The following is a 20,546-nucleotide window of genomic DNA, read 5'->3' as shown; positions in this document are numbered from 1 at the left end:
TTTTGTTTAACTTCAGAAACTACAGAGAAGTTATGATGAGGTTTATGGGAGCAATGTGACTAAGAGAGTCCTGTACAAAGAAAAATGCAGTGAGGATTCCAATAATAACTGCATCACTGTATCTTGATTTGCTTCATCATGTGGGCATAACCAGTATCTCTGGTTCCTGTTTGTTTACAAATTGGGAATCTGTTTTCACCTAAAGATCATAAGGCATGAAGATAAAAGTGCAAGGGAAGGGAGAATTGAGTTTTTAGAAATATCTCAATAAGCTCTGGGTGGGATAGCACTGGGAAACACTCCACAGCAGACTTTGAAAGCGAAAGCTGTGCCTCATTCATCTTTCTGTTACTCTATTTCACCCTCCCTGTCTTAGACTGGGTTCCCTAGAAACAGACTCAAGATGAAAAGTCATGTGCAGAAGTTTTATCAGAAAGTACTTTCAGGAGTAGAGTTGCCAGATTTAGCAACTAAAAATACAGGACACCTAGTTCTTTTTTCTTGAAGGAGTCTCACTCTGTCGCCCAGGCTGGAGTGCAGTGGTGTGATCTCTGCTCACTGCAACCTCCCCTTCCCGGTTTCAAGCGATTCCTGTGCCTCAGCCTCCCGAGTAGCTAGGACTACAGGTGTGTGCCACCATGCCCGGCTAATTTTTTGTATTTTAGTAGATACAGGGTTTCACCATGTTGACCAGGCTGGTCTCAAACTCCCGACCTTGGGTGATCCACCCTCTTCTGTCTCCCAAAGTGCTAGGAATGCAGGTATGAGCCATCATGCCTGACTGACACCCAGTTAAATTTCAATTTCAGATAAACAATAATTCTTTAGTATAAGTATATCCCAAATAATTGCATAGGGTATACTTATACTAAAAACTATTAATATTCATTGCTTATCTGAAATTCAAACTTAACCAGGCATTCTTTAATTTTATTTTTTGAGGCAGGGGCTTGCTCTGTTCCCCAGGCTGGGGTGCAGTGGTACAATCATAGCTCACTGCAGCTTTGAACTCCTAGTCTCAAAGGATCCTCCTGCCTCAGCCTCTCCAGTAGCTAGGACTACAGGTGCATGCCACCATGCCCAGCTAATTTTTAAAATGTTTTTATAGAGATTGGAGGGGGCAATCTTACTTTGTTTCCCAGGCTGGTCTCAAACTCCTGGCTTCAGGCGATCCTCTCACCTCAGCCTCCCGAAGTACTGAGTTTATAGGCATGAGCCACTGCAACCAGCAGTGTCCTTTATTTTATCCAGCAACTCTAATCAGGAGATACACCTGTGGACAAGTCAGGATGGTCAAATTGGGCAGGAGAAACTAACCTGCAGTGTGGTGGAAACAGAAGCCCTCAGTAGATCCTGGGGAAACACTGGTGCTGGGAGGGACCTTCAAAATGTCCCAAAGTGGGGGGAGGGTCCAGGCTTTGTATCCTCTCCACCCTCGCATCAGCCTGTCATTGACCGCAGGCCACCCTGGGAGGGAGTATAACTTGTGTAGGCTGTGACAGAAGGGCAATTTCCAGTCCAGCTGTGAGCAATCAGCGCCAGGTGCCCAGCAGCTGCATGGTGGGTGTGTCAGCCCTGGAGAGGGAACTGAGGATCCACTACATGATTCCAGTGCCTGCCTCTGCCACACATAGTTTCATCTCAGTGAAGTCTGTCCTGTTCTCTTCTGCTTCAGCATCTGCCTGATAATCTAGCCTGTACCTGATTGTTTGAATTTAGTTTTGATTTTTTTCATGCTCTGTTTCCTTTGTATATTGTTCAAATGATCGTCTCCTACCAGGAGGCCAAGGTTTACCCTGATCAGTGAGATGGTGCAAGGCTGGGGCTTCGAGGATTAAAGAGATTCCTCCTGCCACATTCCAGAAGAGGGTACACAGACATTGCCAGATGTCATCAAGAATATCCCAATAATTAGAAAAAGAGACATTTGGGTGTCTTTTGAGACTTGAAGTTGCATTATTCTAAATTACTCTGTCACTAAACCTGTCAGGATTGGTGAGGTTCAGTACATCTGAGCTAAATAGCAACCTAGAAATAGATAGTATTAGAATACTATAGCACCACATAGTATATAATAATACTTTGTATTATAATACCATATACCTTAATAATACTATATATTATTGTACTATAGTACTACATATTATAGAACCACTATAGTATCATAGTAGTGTAATATTCTTTGTAGAAAATCAGTATTGGAACTTCTTAGCCTTTTCATCTGTGTCATAAGCAACAGATAGAATAGTGTATTTGTTATCTATTGTTGTGTAACAATTTAGTCCAAAACTTAGCAACTGAAAATAACACACACACACACACACACACATACAGTTCCTGTGGGTCAGAAATCTGGACACAGTTTAACTGGGTACTCTCTTACAAGGCTACAGTGAAGGTGTCAGCCAAGACTATGGTCTTTTCTGAAGGCTCAACTGGGAAAGAGCCCACTGCCATGCTTACTTGTGTGATGTCGGTAAGATTCCGTTCCTTAAGTGTTACTGGACTGAGGACTTCAGTTCCTTGCTGGCTGCTATTGGCCAGAGGCCACCCTCAGTTCCTTGCCATGTGAACCTCTCCAACATGGCAGCTTCCTTTATCAAGTGTACAACCTGAAAGGGCAAGAAAGAGTGTCCATCTTTTGTAATTGTTTTACTTAGGGCTGCTGAAACAAACTGCCACAAACTGGGTGGCTTAAACAACAAAAATGTATTGTCTCACAGTTTTGGTGGCTAGAAGTCCAAAATCAAGGTGTTGACAGGGCCATCCTCTGCCCGAAGTTTCTAGGGGAGGATCTATTCCATGCCTTTCTGTTTTTCCAATGTTGCCAGAAATCCTCAGCATTCCTCAGCTTGTGGATGCATCACACCAGTCTCTGCCTCTGTCATCACATGGCGTTCTCCATGTGTGTGTCTTTGTGTCTTCACATGTCATTCTCCCTTCTGTATCTGTCTGTTTGTGTGTATTTCTCTGACCTGATTTCCAAATAAGGTCATATTCATGGGTACTGGGGGTACTTCAATATATCTTTTTGGGAAACATAATTCAGGCCATAATGGTAAACTAATCTTGGAAGTGACATCCCCTCACTTTTGCCATATTCTGTTTATTAGAAGCAAGTTACTCAGTCCAGCCCACACATGGGGGAGGAGATTACACAAAGGCATGAACACCACAAGGCAGGGATCAAGAATACCACTGGAGTCACATCAGATCAGCCCACCCTGTGGCTTCCAGTGATACACATGATATGATGATATGGTGAAGGAATTCACAATCAGATTTATGTTCAGATTAATCGGGAAATTGGGAATGTTAAGTGACAATAATTTTATGTGGTAAGATATGGTAAGGTTCAAAGTCATTTGTTTTAAGGCCAATAATGCTCTCCTAGAAAGCCCTCTGTTAACTCTGTGAAACAGGCACAAAGACATTCAGGAGATCCCACCTAGCTGGCTCTCAGCTCTTCAGAGAAGACCAGAACCTAAGGATACAATCAGGATTCATTCATGGCTGGCATCCTTTCTTCTGGGACTCAGAAGTTGAGTTGGGGATTCTAATTGACCTATGGTGACTCTGATGAGTCTTAGATGTTACAATTTGGAAAATACTGTCACTTTATCAGTTTATGTCCTAAAGACCTGGTTGGGAGTAGTGCTGATGCCACACTGATGATTCTTTGCCTTCAAGAGATGAATGGAGGATGAGAGCCAATAAGCAATGGTTTTAAATGCCTGCCTTATTGAAGGAGGGCTGTGATTGCTTAAAGAATGCCAGTTAATAAAGATCCCTTCATGTTGTGTATGTTCCTTTCCCCCTCCCCTACTCCCTGCTTAAAAGCAGGATTGTGGAGAGATTGCATAATGGAAACCTCTTTGGGCACGGTTTCCCAACCATCTCCTTTTCAGGATTACATGTGGCCTTTTGAAGAGTGGAAATGGTAGTTGGTATCAGGAGACATCATCTTCTGGACCCCCACACCCTCCTCCCCAGTACAGGCAGGCAGATCAGTGAGGCAATCACGTGACATGACACCTCTGGCCTGTGATTCCAAAATCCAAAAACCTCTAAAAATACCAAGTTTAGTTATAAATCATTTGAGGGCAAAACTTGACATGAGCTGACATATGGCTATTTATAGTCTTTTTATGAAACCCAGTAAGTGGGGAAGGGTCATCCTATTTGGTTGCAGAAATTTCATCTTATTGATTACAGGGTGCTTCTCCAGAGTCTGTGAGGGTGTGATGTATTTCTTTTCTTTCATTTTGTTTGTTTGTTTGTTTGTTTGAGACAGTCTCACTCTATTGCCCAGGCTGGAGTGCAGTGGCTTACTGCAGCCTCCACCTCCCGAGCTCAAGTGATCCTCCCACTTCAGCCTCTCAAGTAGCTGAGACTACAGGCATGTGCCACCACAGTGGGCTAATTTTTGTATTTTTTGTAGAGACAGGGTCTTGCCGTGTTGCCCAAGCTGGTCTTAAACTCCTGGGCTCAAGCGATCTACCCACCTCAGCCTCCCAAAGTGCTGCGATTACAGGCGTGAGCCACCACACCTGGCTGAGTGTGATGTATTTCCAAAATCTAAAATATTCTGAATTATCCAACATATCTGGCCCCAAGGGTCTTAGATAAGGGATTACAGTTCTGTAATAGTACATTTCAGATGAGATCATTTCTATCCTAGCAAACAAAAAACAAACTATGATTTATGCTTCCTAATTTTATGGTTAATTTAGTATGTTCCTAGGCATAATCTTTTAAAAAGGTAAAACTTTGCCTTGGTAAAAGGACAACTAACAAAATGTACTGGCTATAATAAGTCATTATAACTAAATAATATATATGTATTTATACACGTATGTATATACATATGTATCAATATACATATATACGTATGTATCAATATATACAACTATATAATGAGTTATAACTCATTATAACTAAAATGTATTTAAAAAGTAATTTTATTTTCTATAACATCTTATATTGCTTTGAAGTCCCCATTCCAGTGGAGTATTGGAGAGAAAACTCTCTTTTTAATGTGTATACTTACATTTTTGTTCTGGGTAAGCACAGAGAGAAAACTCTTAATCTTGTTCATTAAAGGAACTTGGGTACTTTCTTTTTAAAATCTACTCTTTAGAATAAAGCCAATCACTTTTGGATAAATGTTTGTTTTCCTTCTCTTAGGTGGGATCTGGGCACAGGGAGAACTTTGTGTGAGTAACATCATGTCAACAAACTATTTGCACTTCCTGAAATCTAGCCCATAGGTTTTTTTAAACATAGCAGGTTTATAAATGTGCAGGTATACACATGTATAAACTGTGTGTGTGTGTGTGTGTGTGTGTGTGTATCATACATATAGTCTATAGTAGCTAAGAACTAAAACGGCCAAAACATTCACCAATAGATAAATGGTTGAGTAAACTACATGTATGTTTATACAGTGGAATACTATGCATTGATTAAAAAGAATTAGGTAAATTGGCCAGGCACGGTGGCTCATGCCTGTAATCCCAACACTTTGGGAGGCCGAGGTGGGTGGATCACCTGAGGCCAGGAATTCGAGACCAACCTGGCCAGCATGGCAAAACCCCGTCTCTACTAAAAGTACAAAAAATTAGCCAGCCATGATGGTACACATCTGTAATCCTAGCTACTTGGGAGGCTGAGGCACAAGAATCACTTGAACCTGGGAGGTGGAGGTTGCAGTGAACTGAGATCGAGCTATGCCACTGCACTCCAGCCTGGGTGACAGAACGAGACTCCATCTCAAAAAAAAAAAAAATTAGGTAAATTATATAAGCTTATATGAAAAGAGGTCAAAGACCATAACTGACTGATAAAAGCAAGTTGCAGAATAATGTTTCTAGTATAGTGACACAAGCATACTATATGCAAAAAAGTATATATGTGAAGGTATAGAAAAAAGACTGAAAAAGATACAAATCCAACAGTGATGATTACCTCTCAAGTAAAGTATTGGATTGAAACAATGGAGATGTGAATAGTAACTTTTACTTTTTACTCTATTGTTTGGAATTTTATAATGTGTATGTATAGTGCTGTGTAATTAAAATTATTTTAATTTCTAAAATCATTGTGTTCTCTATGAAAAATATATACATGATAATAGTTAATATGTTAATAATAGGAAAAGCTGCCTGCATTGACAAGTTATGTATCACACCTCAAGAGCTGCTTTCTCGCCTGGGAGAATTTGGACAGTTCTGCCCTGTCAGCCTGGCAGAATCCCAGGAATTATTTGATTGCTCTGCAACTGACTCCTTGGAATTTGCAGCAGAGTTCAGGGGGCACTACTATAAAATGAGTTCTCAGGAAAAACTGAATGTAAGTTTGTTTCTAACTCCAAATATGTACTAAAGAAAGAAAATGTCTTATCTTGGAATTAATCAATAGGAAGGGATAGGCACCCAGAAACTTGGGACCAGGAGCCCCATTACTGGAACCTGTGACTCTGGGACAAGTGAAGCAACTCAGCGGTGAGTTCCAAAACTGCATCCCAGGACATAATTTGAAACATTGCAGGAGTCCAGGGTCAATGATGGGCTGTTGGCCTGGGCCAGCCTAACGGCTAAGGAGAGCCAACAGTGAGTCCCATAAATGGAAGAGATGCTGAACATCAAGGGCTCAGCCCACTGAGGATCCAGGGGGTTCAGCACCCAGGGGTGCTCAAGGGAATCAGAGTCAGTAGAAATGAAGCAAGAGCTGACATATGTCTCCTGAGCTTAATTTTTTTTCTATCACTAGAACTCTTTATATACCTTATATTTCTGCTTAATGGAACAGAATATAGATTTTGTCTCATAATGTCCACAATTTGATGATTTTAAAAGATTGGTAGTTGAAAACAAAACAAAAAAAATCAGATGCCTCTGAACATTTTATTTCCTTGGAGAATTAGAATTGTTGGTCCCTTTATTATGAGATATTGATTTCTTCCTGCTTACTTAAATGGTAATCATAGAATTTTTAAAACTGGAAGTGACATTAAAGGCCATGTATCTGGTCCACCCCTTCCATTTTACAGAGCAATACCTGAAGCTGGAGAAGTTAACTCACCTGCCAAAGGCACCCAACCGGTTAATTACACAGCAGGACAGGAATACGGGCTGGCAAGGGCCTGCTCTTTCCAGTGACTGTAGTGTAGTAGGAGCGCAACAAGTGTTTTTTGTAGGAATGAATGAATGAGTGACTGAGATGAGGATAAATCTTGGATGTGATCACTTGGGAGTATTCCTGTAAGGAACTTCTGTTCAGAGGAGAGGTTATTACAGTTTGAGGAGCAGCAGAACTCTGCTACTGAAAATGGGGAGGGTGCAGGAGAGCCTCAGTGGCCTTCTGATTGGCATAGCATTTCTGGTTTAAATCATGTTGCTACTGGAATTCTTTTTTAACAGAAATTCTTGGAGAACCCAGAATTGTACGTGCCTCCCTTAGCACCTCATCCACTCCCATCTGCTGACATGATCCCCAAAAGACTGACGCTGTCAGAGCTGAGGAGTCAATTCCCTAAGTGTGCGGAGCTCCAGGGCTACTGTCCAGTGACCTATCAGGATGGAAACCAAAGGCAAGTCCTGGCCTTCGTGGAAGTATAGAATGATATTGCTACGCCAAAGAAGTGGTTCATGTAATAATCTTAACATATTGGTCAAAAGGTTGCTATTGTTTAATTGGAAAAATATTCTATTTCTTCCTTGAGCTACATAGGTAGAAAAATAAAAAACTTTTGACTTTTTATTTACAGAAGACTGCAAATTAATTATACAATAGAGGTTTTGTTTTGTTTCTTTGGTCTTCCAGATATGAAGCTCTAGTACCTGGTAGCATTAACTATGCTTTAGAATATCGTAATTGTATATATATTTGTGAGAACAAAGAAAAACTCCAGAAATTTTTGAGGTGAGACCATTAAATCACAAATATTTACTGAAAATCTGTGTTGCATGCAACATGCTGGGAACAGGGGAAGGGAGTGTGAGTGTGTGTGTGTGTGTGTGTGTGTGTACAAGTACTGGTCCCTGCCATCCCAAAGCTGTCCAGGGTAAGATGGACTTTGAGTGCCTGATAACAACAGAATGTGATGGACTTTAGGGTGGGGAAATGCCTGGACTTCTGAGAAAGTGTAGCCCAAAGGTCTAACTGAATTGTGTGTGGGTGTAAGGTCAGGATAAGGAGTAGGAATTGGCTAGATGAAGGGAAAGAGGGACATGTTCCAAGCAGAGGTACCTACAACAAACCTGGCCTAGGGTATTCCTGAACTGTTAAGAACTTCAGCATAGCTGGATGCGATGTGGAGAGGGGATGGAGTGAAGGCGAGGCTGGAGGTGGAGGGCAGGGCCAGAGTGTGGAAGGTCAAGTAAGACCACCATGAAGCGTTTGCTGTTTCATGGACTCATACTGTGTACACAGTTTGTGTCCTCATAGTGATCCTGAGGGCAATCTGAGCACACTGACTGATTGTAAGTGAGGTCGGCGTTGGAATCAGATTTGCTCTGGGGTCAGACCACTACTAAAGTGTAGACCATGGATTGGACTACCAGTGATGAGGCTGCCAGAGTGATCTTGTCTGAAATATGATGGCATGTTTGAGCTCATCCATAGTTATGTGGGGAAGGCAGCGGGCTTGGGACCACACCCTGAGAAACACCAACGCATGAATGTCAGAAGAGCTTACAAGGGAAACTGAGAAAGAAGAACCACAGAGACATGAAAGGAGGGCCAGGATGAGGAGGGTTGAGGGAGGCAGAGGGGAGGGATGGCATGGCAACAGGTTTAAATGCTTCTCAGAGGTCAAGCAAGACAAGGGCGGAAAAGCGTTTGAGATTTAGGGTGTAACAGGCCATTAGTAATCTTGCCAAGAATGGTTTTGTCAAGTGATGTGAGAGGACGTGACTACAGAGCTCCAAGGAGCAGAGCTGAGGAAACTGAGCTCTTGCCTGTAGTCCAGAGGCACAAACAAACACAGTGCCTACAGCAGCCAGGAGGCGAGGGACCCGAGGCAAGCAGGCTGGGTGTGAAGACACAGGAGTCAGGGGGCCTGGTGCAAACTGGACTGCACATGGCCGGCTGAAGGGACCAGAGCTTCCCATCTACTGCTGGAAGAAGCTGGAAACTATTATTGCTGTTTAAATTGTTCACATTCCTAAACATCCACATCTGATTCAAATTTAAAAATAAAATACATGTGGATCAAATCCCATCTGCAGATAAAATTTGTGTGGTAGCTTGCAATGTCTAGTGAAGCCACTGTTTGAAGAAGTTTAATTATAAAAAGAGAAGAGATGTTCGTTTCTGGAAGGCATATAGGATTTAAGGAGTAAAAATGGTTTTTCTTTTTTTTTTAATGGGGAATTATGAAGATGTTTAAATGCATATGCACGGGAAGGACCCAATAAAGAAGGAAGTGGCAAAGATGCCAGGGCAGGGAGCAAGCAGGTGCTGTAGTAAGATGCCTGGAGAGAGGGAGCGGTGGGACCAAGGGGCCTGGTCTCAGATGGGAGGCACCTCCACCATGGGAAGAGAACAAGTGGGTAGCTCTGCTTGTGATGGGCTGAGGAAGTCCCATCCCCATGGCTTCTCTGAGTACAGCATGGCATCTGCCTGGGGGTGAGGGAGCATTTGGGAGAGTCAGAAGTTTAAGGAAAATAAAGAAAGTTTTATATAATTGCTGTGAAAAATGAGAAAACTGAGACGAGGTGAGTAGGGCTGGGTACCCAGTTGACATGAGTGGCTGTGCACTTCCAGGAGCCCCAGCCTTCCCACTTGTATTATTTTCTCCAGTGCAGAAAAACAAGTAGTGAACTTTATCTTCTAATAATCTCTTGTCTATTCCTATCTATGCACGCTGAGTATAACTGTGAGCATCCATCTAATGAACTTTGTGTTCTTAGGTCGCCACTGAAATACTGGGAACAGAAGCTTCCACACAAGCTTCCCCCATTAAGGGAACCGATACTTCTTACTAGTCTTCCTTTGCCTGGATATCTGGAACAGGTTCTTTTACTTAATTTTCTGTTATGTATGTTAGAAGAATACAGTGACTTCTTCTTTTTAACACTAATTTTTATTTTGGGAACGATAAAATTCAAGGCAGAGTTTTCTGATTTTAAGCTGCAAATTCTCTCAGCCTATTTTGTTCATATGTAGTGGTTAAAATAAAATGTGTGAAAATCCCCTGCTTCCATAGCTAATTCCCAAATATCTGCACCAAAGTGAAGAGAAAGTAGAGCGTCACAAAATTGTTTCCATTTGAATTAGATATGTAGTTTGGTTCTTACTTTTGAATTTCAATGTCTGTGAAACTTTTCATAATTTGAAATGTGCAGATTCAGTCCGTGAGAGGGTCATTCACTGACTACTCGAAAGAGTGGAGTTACAGTGACACAACCAAACCAAAAAGCCCATATTTTGCCCCACATTCAGATAAAGTCAGTTTTATTTACTGTTATGTATTTATTCTATTTAAGTTATACTTTATTTATCCAAGTATAACTTTTTAAGAATAGCAAAACTTAGCAGCAGCCAACCGCTATCTTTACTATTTTATTTTATTTTTACTATTTTTAAAGCTTTTTTTTAAAAAAAGTCTACAAAATAAATGCTTAGGGCACAATTTCAAACCTTTGTCAGCAATTCTTAACCACTCTGATTTTTTCAACTTGCCTATAAGGTTAGCCTTCAGTATGGTTTAACATCAAAATGCCAAATGAGGCCTACCCATAGGGGAGTATTCTCATGAAGGCCAATTTTTATCAGGAGGGCCTCTTACCTTCTTCTGGGCTCTGGAATCTTGCCAGCACTGACTACTGTGGTCTCTGGAATTCCTTGTCAGGTGGCCAAGGGTCCTCAGAGTGGGAGGCAGTCTGGCCATTTCTGAGAATGAAAGCAGATACGGGCCAAGATATCGCAAAGCCTAGGGTCCCCTTCTTTCTTCTCTTAACTTTTTGTTATAAAAAATGTCAAACATATAAAAATAGAGAGACTTGTGTAATGAAGCCCATACTCCTATCCATCACTCAGCTGACACTAAGTCAGTTTGTAATTTTCATTTTTCCTAATCAAATATATTTTGTATTTCCTGTTGGCTAACTGGTCATCTAACCATATTTATAAGCCTCATCCCCACTCCAGGGGGCTATTTGAGGCAAAGAAATAATATTTGCCTCTTTATCTGTTGGCACTAAGAAAAGAAACCAAACTCAAGTATACACAAAATTTGAATTGTTCCCTCCCTGCAGGGTATTGCAACTTCTCTAATTAAAGCAATGAATGCAGCGGGATGCTTAAAGCCCAAGTTCCCCTTTTTAAGTATAAGGAGATCTGCACTGCTATATATAGCACTTCATCTCAAAGGTATGTCGTTTTTAATGATTTACTACTCAGAACAAATTTAACATTAATGGTAGTAGAAGTGATGAATAGGATTGTTAAACTGTGTTGCCTGCTTGGTGAGAGAGAGAGAGAGAGAGAGAGTGTGTTAGTAGCAAATACAATACAGGGCAAATATTTTAAATAAAATGTCAAAGTTAAAATTCTGTTTTCAAAGTAGGGACTATGAGTAATACAGTCAGCTGTCAATAATCCATGCCATAAAGAAGGGTGAATAGAGGCAATTATGACCTAAAACAGAATAATCTCCAGATTTTATTTGAGATTTGGATATCTTCTCGACCATAACTATGTAACTAGCTCAATCACACGTCCAGGTCTCTTTCTCTTTCATTAAATGACTCAGTAACTAGCAGAAATTATTCATAGTTCTGTGAAATTTTCTACAGCATTTAATCCCAAAGGTTCTGAATATACAAGAAAAAAGTATAAGAAGAAGATGGAGCAGTTTATGGAGAGTTGTGAACTCATAACATACCTGGGTACCAAGATGACCAGAAAATACAAGGAACCTCAGTTCAGAGCCATTGACTTTGACCATAAGTTAAAGACCTTTCTCTCTCTCAGAAATATAGACCCAATTAATGGGTAGTTTACTTAGGTAATAGCAGCCTGAATCTCAAGAGTTATCTGAAAGTGACAGAGGGAAACTGAGAGAAGTAGATTGAAAATCTGGGCCTCTTGGAAGTACTTGTGCCTCCTGAGCAAGGTACCATGGCTGCCAGACTTCAGGTGAACTCAAAGGTCTGCCAGCCAGGAAGGAGCACTCTTATGGAAACGTAAGTTTTAATACAATTTTAAAATGTATTGCTCTTTGCCTGAACTTTGACGCTTTAACAAAACAAACATTCTATTTATAATTCCATATAGAAAAGTTAAGTGACTTATTTAATAAATGTATTATTTTCCTTTTTAACATTTTCAGTAGAAAAGTCCGTCTCTGTTAAAATTACTCATTAAATGTTAGCTTTAATAAATATTTAACATTGTTATAAATGAAACCAAAATATGGGTTATACATTTTACATACAAAATTGTTTGTGAACTTTGTGAACATAAGATATTATCATCTTCCCAATAAAATAAATGGATTTTGCAACAACTGACTGGCTGCCTCTTTTCTTTTTCTTAAGTATTCATTGAAGCATGCTTTATACATTATTTTATAATTAGAAATTACCTGGAATTTTAAGAAGGATGAAATCTAGAGTCATTATATGACTCAGTATATGCTAGAGGGAAACTTACTAAATTGAATTTAATGAGATTTTTAAAATAACAATTTTCAGCAGCAATATAAAAAGATCTGGAATAGGAAACAGCAAGATTGACTCTTAAAAAATAAAAAATATGACCATTAACTGTGTAACCTTGGGTAAATTTCTCTGAGCCTTCATTTCTTAATCTCCACAATAGATGGTTTAGCTCTTTGATCCCTATAAATTCAATAATGTTAATTAAAAACTAGAAGTCTTTTTATATATCTTTTGCATTATATATTTCATAATAAAATGATTTTTAAACAAAAGCTTGAAGCCTATTGCCAAAGTTAGGATAAACCTCAAAAGCCTTTACTTTTTCAGGAGGCTGGGAGTTGCCAATAGCTACCAAGTTTTGCTGGCAACTTAAGCCCCATTTTTTGTTCCCTGCCCATTTCTTAATGTCTGTAATTTACCATCTTTCTATCACCAACTGAAATCTACTGGCTTTTTCATTCTTGACAAAATATAAATGTTCTCAGGTCTCTTCAGCCTATGGGTATGATGAGTTTGCTTTAGCAGTTAAACCCAAACTTCATTGCTTCAGTGCCCCTGCCTTTACGAAGGGCAGCAGTCCCTGCAGAATACCGCTGAGTGTTTCTTGGGGTCTCCAGGGAGTGTCCCATGTGCTCCAGAGAAAGTCTACACCCACTGCACATCTCCTGGGGATGAAGTTCTCTAGTATGGCTTCGCCCTGAGAACTCTACGAGCCCAAAGATGCTGTCTTCTGAGCTCTAACATCTCATGCATCATTGTTCTGGAGCTGCTGAATTCTGCACAAAACTAGGGCAAATGCCCTTTATCTTCTTAGTAGGAAGAAGCTCAGTCCCTGAGCTGAGTCAGCAACCAAAAGCCATGTGATTCTCCCTTTTCACCTCTCTCTCCATAGAGTTTCTTCCTCTGAGTAAATATATACAACAGAGTATAGCAGGTAGGAGCAGTGGGGAAGGAGTAAGGAGTCAAATTTCCTAGAGTAGCTTCTAGTGCTGGACACCCCAGGTTCCTACCATTCACATGCAACTACAGTTAGCTACATTTGGAGCCTTATTTAGAATAACTACGGACACAGCTACTATTTCCCAGCTGTTTTCTATGTGGCCAGAGAGAGCGTGCTAGTGGCTTTTCATGCATTATCTCATCTCATTATTACACATGAGAAGAGCTTCCTACCCAAGATCACGTAAGTTACTATCCAGATTCAGACCCTGATCTGCCTAACTACAGCCTTGCTCTTACCCTTACCACTTCCTGCACTGTAAGCACATCTTGCAAACCACCATCCCAGTGTCAGTGTTCTTAAGTAGTGTCAGTAGTGTCCTTCGTGTGTGTCTGTATGTGTGAATGTACTTCAGAGTACAAAAAAAATACGGGAGACCCTTGGGAAAGTCTTGTTGGAGCCTGAGAACCACTCCCCTCCAGGCCCACTACATACGTGCACTCACACCCACCTATCATGTTTGCTTTCTTTCTCAGGGGAGCAAGCTGTGTTTTCCATGTCAAGGGGTCTGTGTCCCTAACAAGGGAGAACAATATTTCTGCAATAAGAAGAACATGTATCCTTTAAAGCCTCTTATTGAAATTCTGCTTTTGTTTAGAAATTATGCTTGCATATTATTACAAATAATCCATTAACTAGCGTCCCAAATATGATGAAAGAATATTCTGAATGGGTGTCCAGGGACCCTTAAACTTTCCCTATGTGAAACAATAACAGAGTGGGTGGCCAGGCCATGGTGCTCACTGAGGCTCAGAGAGACTCCTTTTTGCCCACCCCCATCCTCCAGCTGCTGCCTCAATCCTGACTGCTTCAGGAAGAGGCTGAGGCAGTGCAGCTTTAAGGGCAAGGGAAACTCCAACCAGCCTATGCCTCTCCATGGCTTGTCTAGATGTCATTTTCACAGCAACAATAACTTCACCTAGGAAGGAGAAGCAGTCTCCATTTGACAGATCCTAAGTCAAACAGTAAATGAAATGTGGAAAAGTAGGAAAAGGATTTTGGAGTACTTCCTTTCCTTCTTTTTTTTTTTTTTTTTTTTAACAGTTACACTCAGATCCACACTGAGTAGATACGCTATATTTGACCATTCCTATTGCTGGAGTGTGTACTGTTGTACTAAATTTTAAAATACTACGTTGAGGTTGGGCACAGTGGTTCATGCTTGTAATGCCAGCACTTTGGGAGACCAAGGCGGGAGGATCCCTTGAGCTCAGGAGTTTGAGACCAGCCTGGGCATGTCTCTACAAAAATTTTAGAAATAAATAAAATACTGTGTTGAATCTTTCCCTCTTATATTTAGGATTATTAGCCTGATATAAATTCTGAGAAATAAAATTGCTGGGTTAAAGGGCATGAATATTCTTAAATGGATATTCACAATTCATATTACCAAGCAACTTTCCAAAATAATTACAGCAATTTATACTGCTTCCAGGAGCACCCAAGAACACCAATTTTAATACTTCTTTACAATCATTTGGCAGTATCTTCACTTTTTTTCTTTAATGAGTGAAAAGCAGAACCTTTTTGCTTTAATCTGAACTAATAGTGAGATTGAACATTATTGCATATGTTGGTCACCAGTTGCATTTTCTCTTTTGTGAATTATTTTATCACATCCTTTGCCCTCTAACTTATGGGGCGTTTAAAAGTTCTGCATGAGTTCTTTATGTAATATAGACATCGACCTTTTGTAGTACATATATTCCATTTTTTAGGTATTAACATAAAACGTGTTCATCATTCCTTTCTGATTTTTTTTTTTTTGAGATGGAACCTCGCTTTTTCGCCCAGAGTGCAGTGGCGTGTTCTCAGCTCACTGCAACCTCTGTCTCCCAGGTTCAAGCAATTCTCTTGCCTCAGCCTCCCAAGTAGCTGGGATTACAGGCACCCACCACCATGCCCCGCTAATTTTTGTATTTTTAGTAGAGATGGGGTTTCACCATGTTGGCCAGGCTGATTTTGAATAGTCTTCTAAGCTCCGGAAATTCTTCAATCTCTAGAAATGGAATATTCCATTCTGTTTTCTTCTACTTATTTGTGTTTTTAAAAATATATATTTGGCTGGGTGCAGTGGCTCACGCCTGTAATCCCAGCACTTTGGGAGGCCAAGGTGGGCAGATCACGAGGTCAGGAGATCGAGACCATCCTGGCTAACACAGTGAAACCCCGTCTCTACTGAAAATACAAAAAATTAGCCGGGCATGGTGGTGGGTGCCTGTAGTCCCAGCTACTTGGGAGGCTGAGGCAGGAGAATGGCGTGAACCTGGGAGACGGAGCTGGCAATGAGCCAAGATTGCACCACTGCACTCTAGCCTGGGCGACAGAACGAGACTCTGTCTCAAAAAAAAAAAAAAAAGGAAAAATAAATAAAAATAAAAATATATATTTAATTATTTAAGTCCTCTAGAATTTATTTCAGGATATGGTGTGAACTGTGGTTTTAAATTCTTCAAAACTCAAAGTACAGTAATAAATACTACATTTTTTAAACGTTTTCAATTTTATCATATATTTTTCATTTTATTTGCAATTCATTTGATAATTTGTTGAATTCAGGTAATTCATTAAAATTCACAAATTCAGTGATGAAGGGGAAGAAGTTCAAGAACAGGATAGGCTGGGCGCGGTGGCTCACACCTGTAATCCCAGCACTTTGGGAGGCCAAGGTGGGCGGATCACGAGGTCAGGAGTTCGAGACCAGCCTGGCCAACATAGTGAAACCCCCGTCTCTACTAAAAATACAAAAATTAGCTGGGCATGGTGGCACACACCTGAAGTCCCAGCTACTCAGGAGGCTGAGGCAGGAGAATCGCCAGAGCAAGACTCCGTCTCAAAAAAAAAAAAAAAAAAGAACAGGATAGGAATGAGAGATATATTTTACACATGAACGCCTTTGTCTAGTTGTGGGTGATTTTTTTTTTTGTTTTATCTTTTCTTTTTTTCTTTTTTTTTTTTGGTTTGTTCTTACTTATACAAATGAACATCTGGGTTAAAGAATATCAAGCCACAAAGCCTGAGAGCCCTTAACTATAGGTAGTTCTGGGAAGAATTATCAGAGGGAGTGACACCTGAATTATGTGGACTTTTTAAAATCAAAGCAGGTAAAAAAATTTTAAAAATAAGTCAAATTTGAGATTATAACCAGGGGGTGAAAAACATTCCAAGAATTAATTTGTGAGCACACGTATTCACCAAACCTGTGAGACACATGTTGAAGACTGCTTAGCATATGCAAGCATGTGTATATTTACAAGAATTCTACCAGTCTGTGTACAGTAGGAGATTAAAATATAAGCAGATACATGCCCTGCCCTTGTGTAGTACAGGACACATGGGATCTGGAAATTGGAGCACTACTGGATTAATGCTATAAAATCCCTCTAAAGATGCACTATTGGCACTGAACATTGACAATTATCCTTCTGTTCTCCCCAAATCCCTTTAAGTCATAATAAGCCTTGGACTATAGTTCCTTCCAGCCACAGTTATCAACCAACCATCCCGGGCTACACAAATATTTTTGATGCCCTTCATCATGACAAAGGACTTCCGCTAACCTTTAATTGCCAGATGATCATGACCTTCTCCTTCCTCCAATCTGCCAGATTCTCCATTGACTCAATACACCTGGAAGCTAGCCGGCACAGGGCTTTGATGATGAAGTCCTTGAGTCCCAGGGCCAAAAAAAAAAAAAAAAAAAGAAGAATGGAGACTAGATTTGGAGAGGAAAGAGAAAAAATCTGGATAGCCTTTTATCAATATTCACTCTGTAACTGATCTTACTTACAACAATTTATAATCTATGCTCTGATAACTCCATTATTAATATCTCAATTCTGTTCTCAGCTCTGAACTCCAGATTGTTATCTACGACTGCCTACTGTACTTGGTTATCTAGTTAACATTTCAAATTTAATATGTCCACCCCATACTTGTTATCCAACCCAACTTCTCTTCCTCCACATCAGTTAATGGTAACACCGTACACTCTGTTGATTTAGCCCCAAATCCAGGAGTCAATCTTGATTGCATTGTTTCCGTCACTCCACACATCTATTCTCAGCAAGTCCTGTCAGAAAGACCTATCCCCCAAATCTACCTTGAATATGGGCTCTTCTTACATTTTACACTGCTGTCACCCTCATATCCATGCCTCCACTCATGTCCCTCCAGGATCTACTCTTCATCTAGCAGCTGGAGTAATTTTTAAATACATAAATCAGATTCAACAGTCCTTTTGAATAATCTTCCAATGGCCTCCTATTTCAGTTAAAATCCAAACTCCTTTTTCTTGGCATAAAAGACTTTACATGATCTGGCTCTTCTTGCCTTTAACATCCTCTCCATCCTTTTCTTTCTCTCTCTCTTTTTTTTATTTTTTATTTTTTGGAGACAGAGTCTTGCTCTGTCGCCCAGGCTGGAGTGCAGTGGCATGATCTCAGCTCACTGCGACCTCCGCCTCCTGGGTTCAAGAGATTCTCGTGCCTCAGTTTCCTAAGTAGCTGTGCCACCATGCCCGGCTAATCTTTCTATTTTTAGTAGAGATGGGGTTTTGCCATGTTGGCCATGCTGGTCTTGAACTCCTGGCCTCAAGTGATCTGCCCGCCTTGGCTTCCCAAAGTGCTGGGATTATAGGCGTGAGCCACAGCGCCCGACCTGGCATTGACCAATAACTTTGAAATGCCATTATCTCCTCTACAGTGTTTGAAGTATGCACTCTATTTGTACCAATTAAGTGGCTGTCCCTTACTCTTTCACCATGTATATGTAAAGTCTCAAGGTAATCAATAGCTGTACCCTTAAAACACTGGAATACTGATAACCAGCTTCCCATCTGAAATGGTATTTTCATTCATTATTTTAGATCTACTCTATTTGTTTACTCTCCAAATTAGACATTATTTTGCATAATCAATGTTTGTTTAGATTTCCTTCAAACTTACTTTTTTCTCTTTTTTTTTTTTTTTTTTTTTTTTTTTTGCTTACAACTCCCTCTTATATCTCAGACTTTCCTCTTGGTGTTATTTTCCTTCCTATGGTATGGGTTTGTTGGAGGTTAATACTTTTTTGTTTGACCAAAATTGTCTTGATTTTGTCCTTGTCCATGATAATTGTAGTCTATAAAAAAGATTCTAGGTGAATTTTGAAAGTATCATGCCACTAACCTCTGGCTTCTACTATTGCTGTTGAGAAACCAGCTGTCATTTTAACTGGTTTTCTTTTATAGGTACAGTCATGTATTGCTTAATGACAGGGATATGTTCTGAGAAATGCATCATTAGGTGATTTTGTCACTGTGCAAACATCACAGAGTGAACTTACACAAACCTAGATGGTATAGTCTACTACACACCTAGGCTCTATGGTACAACCTATTGCTCCTGTGCTACAAACCTGTACAGAATGTTATTGTACTGAATACTGTAAGCAGCTGTAACACAGTGGTATTTCTGTATCTAAACATACCAAAACTTAAGAAAGACACTTAAAATACAGTATACTGATGGCTCATGCCTGTAATGCTAGCACTTTGGAAGGCCTAGGTGGGCAGAGCACTTGAGCCTAGGAGTTCAAGACCAGCCTGGGCCACATGGCAAAACCTCATCACTACAAAAAATACCAAAAAAAAAAAAAAAAAAAATAGTGGAGTGTTGTAGCATGTGTCTGCAGTCCCAACTACTCAGGGGGCTAAGCAGGGAGGATCACCTGAGCCCAGGAGGTAGAAGTTACAGTGAGCCGCGATCATGCCACTGCACTCCAGCCTAGGCAACAGAGTGAGATTTTGTCTCAAAACAAAACAGTATAAAAGACCAAAAAAAAAAAAAAAAGTACACCTGTGTAGGGCACTTACCATGAATGGAGCTTTACAGGAATAGGAGTTGCTCCAGGTGAGTCAGTGAGTGAGTGGTGAGTGAATGTGAAGGCCTAGGACATGGCTATACACTACTGTAGACATTATAAACATTGTACGCTCTAAGCTACACTAAATTTATATGAAAAAAATTCTTTCTTGGCTGTATAGGTGGCTCATGCCTGTAATCCCAGCGTGGGAGGCTGAGGCAGCATTTATTTTTTTAAATGGGTGTCCTGTGTCTTTATTTGTGAAATCTGGCAACTCTCCATTCCGTCTGCTGCCCCTCACTCACCGTGCTCCAGCCACACGGTCCTTGCCGTTCATCAGATGCTCCTGCCCAGTCTGAGCCTTTATGCTTGCTTTTCCCTTGCCTAGGACATTCTTATTCTAGATCTTCCCACAGCTGTCTCCATGTCATTCAGATCTCAGCTCAAATGTCACCCTATCCTGATTTCACTTCCCTGTCAGTCTCCATCATCATTCTTTATAAAATTTAACACTTTCTGAAACTATTATTCCTTAGTTTACTTGTGTATTTGTCCTGTCTCCCCTTAGTAGAATGTAAGCTTCATGAGAGCAAAGGCCTTGTTAGTTGCTGTATCCCCAACACCTGAGGCCAATGTCTGGCTCTTAGTAGACACTCAACAAATATCTGTTAGATGAATGTATGACACCCCAAATCCTGTTCTGCAAGATTTAAAGTTATGAAGACCTGTTAGGGGTAGACCAGCTGGCCTTAACAAAAGTTTTGAAAAAGTCAGTATGGATCCAAAACAAAATTGCCTTGAAGAAAGGGCTAGTCTGTGTTGTGGGTAGCTGATGCTGGAAGATCCTCCAGACTCAGTCTTTCCTCACAGGATTATGCTCCAGTGAGCAATGATTGAATGAGGAAATGGAAGTACCTGGCTTACCTTGACACTGAGTCTTCTTATGCCGTTGAGGACCTCTGGAGGGCCAGTGATTTGACTGCAACCCTTGTAGCAGCAAGAAACAATGAGGTAGCTAACTTCCTGCTGGTATG

The 20,546-nt window shown here is 40.5% G+C and overlaps 1 protein-coding gene and 1 long non-coding RNA gene across 3 annotated transcripts in view; one reads left to right on the top strand and one right to left on the bottom strand.

Annotated features, from left to right (window-relative positions):
* The window catches only part of AK9 (adenylate kinase 9), a 229,600-nt gene extending 217,084 nt beyond the window's left edge, over positions 1–12,516 (top strand). Inside the window, exons 36-41 of one of the 2 annotated variants that reach the window (XM_055261102.2) lie at positions 6,155–6,351; positions 7,422–7,591; positions 7,825–7,923; positions 9,915–10,017; positions 11,262–11,376; positions 11,802–12,516. In XM_055261102.2, the coding sequence (XP_055117077.2) occupies positions 6,155–6,351; positions 7,422–7,591; positions 7,825–7,923; positions 9,915–10,017; positions 11,262–11,376; positions 11,802–12,004 (887 nt within the window). In that variant the 3' untranslated portion in view covers positions 12,005–12,516. The remainder of the gene's footprint in view (positions 1–6,154; positions 6,352–7,421; positions 7,592–7,824; positions 7,924–9,914; positions 10,018–11,261; positions 11,377–11,801) is intronic. The other variant, XM_063631005.1, reaches the window with a different exon arrangement.
* LOC134735589 (uncharacterized) lies at positions 10,795–20,489 on the bottom strand. Its single transcript, XR_010118817.1, has 3 exons — positions 20,437–20,489; positions 17,229–17,336; positions 10,795–10,896 (listed from the first exon to the last, which is right to left on the bottom strand). It is a non-coding gene; the product is annotated as an uncharacterized lncRNA (long non-coding RNA).
* Between the last annotated feature and the right edge of the window lie 57 nt (positions 20,490–20,546).

This window comes from Symphalangus syndactylus, chromosome 2, assembly GCF_028878055.3.
Source record: "Symphalangus syndactylus isolate Jambi chromosome 2, NHGRI_mSymSyn1-v2.1_pri, whole genome shotgun sequence".
Taxonomy (NCBI): domain Eukaryota; kingdom Metazoa; phylum Chordata; class Mammalia; order Primates; family Hylobatidae; genus Symphalangus; species Symphalangus syndactylus.
The sequence above is the reverse complement of the archived record's forward strand: the minus strand, read 5'-3'. Positions and strand labels throughout refer to the sequence as shown.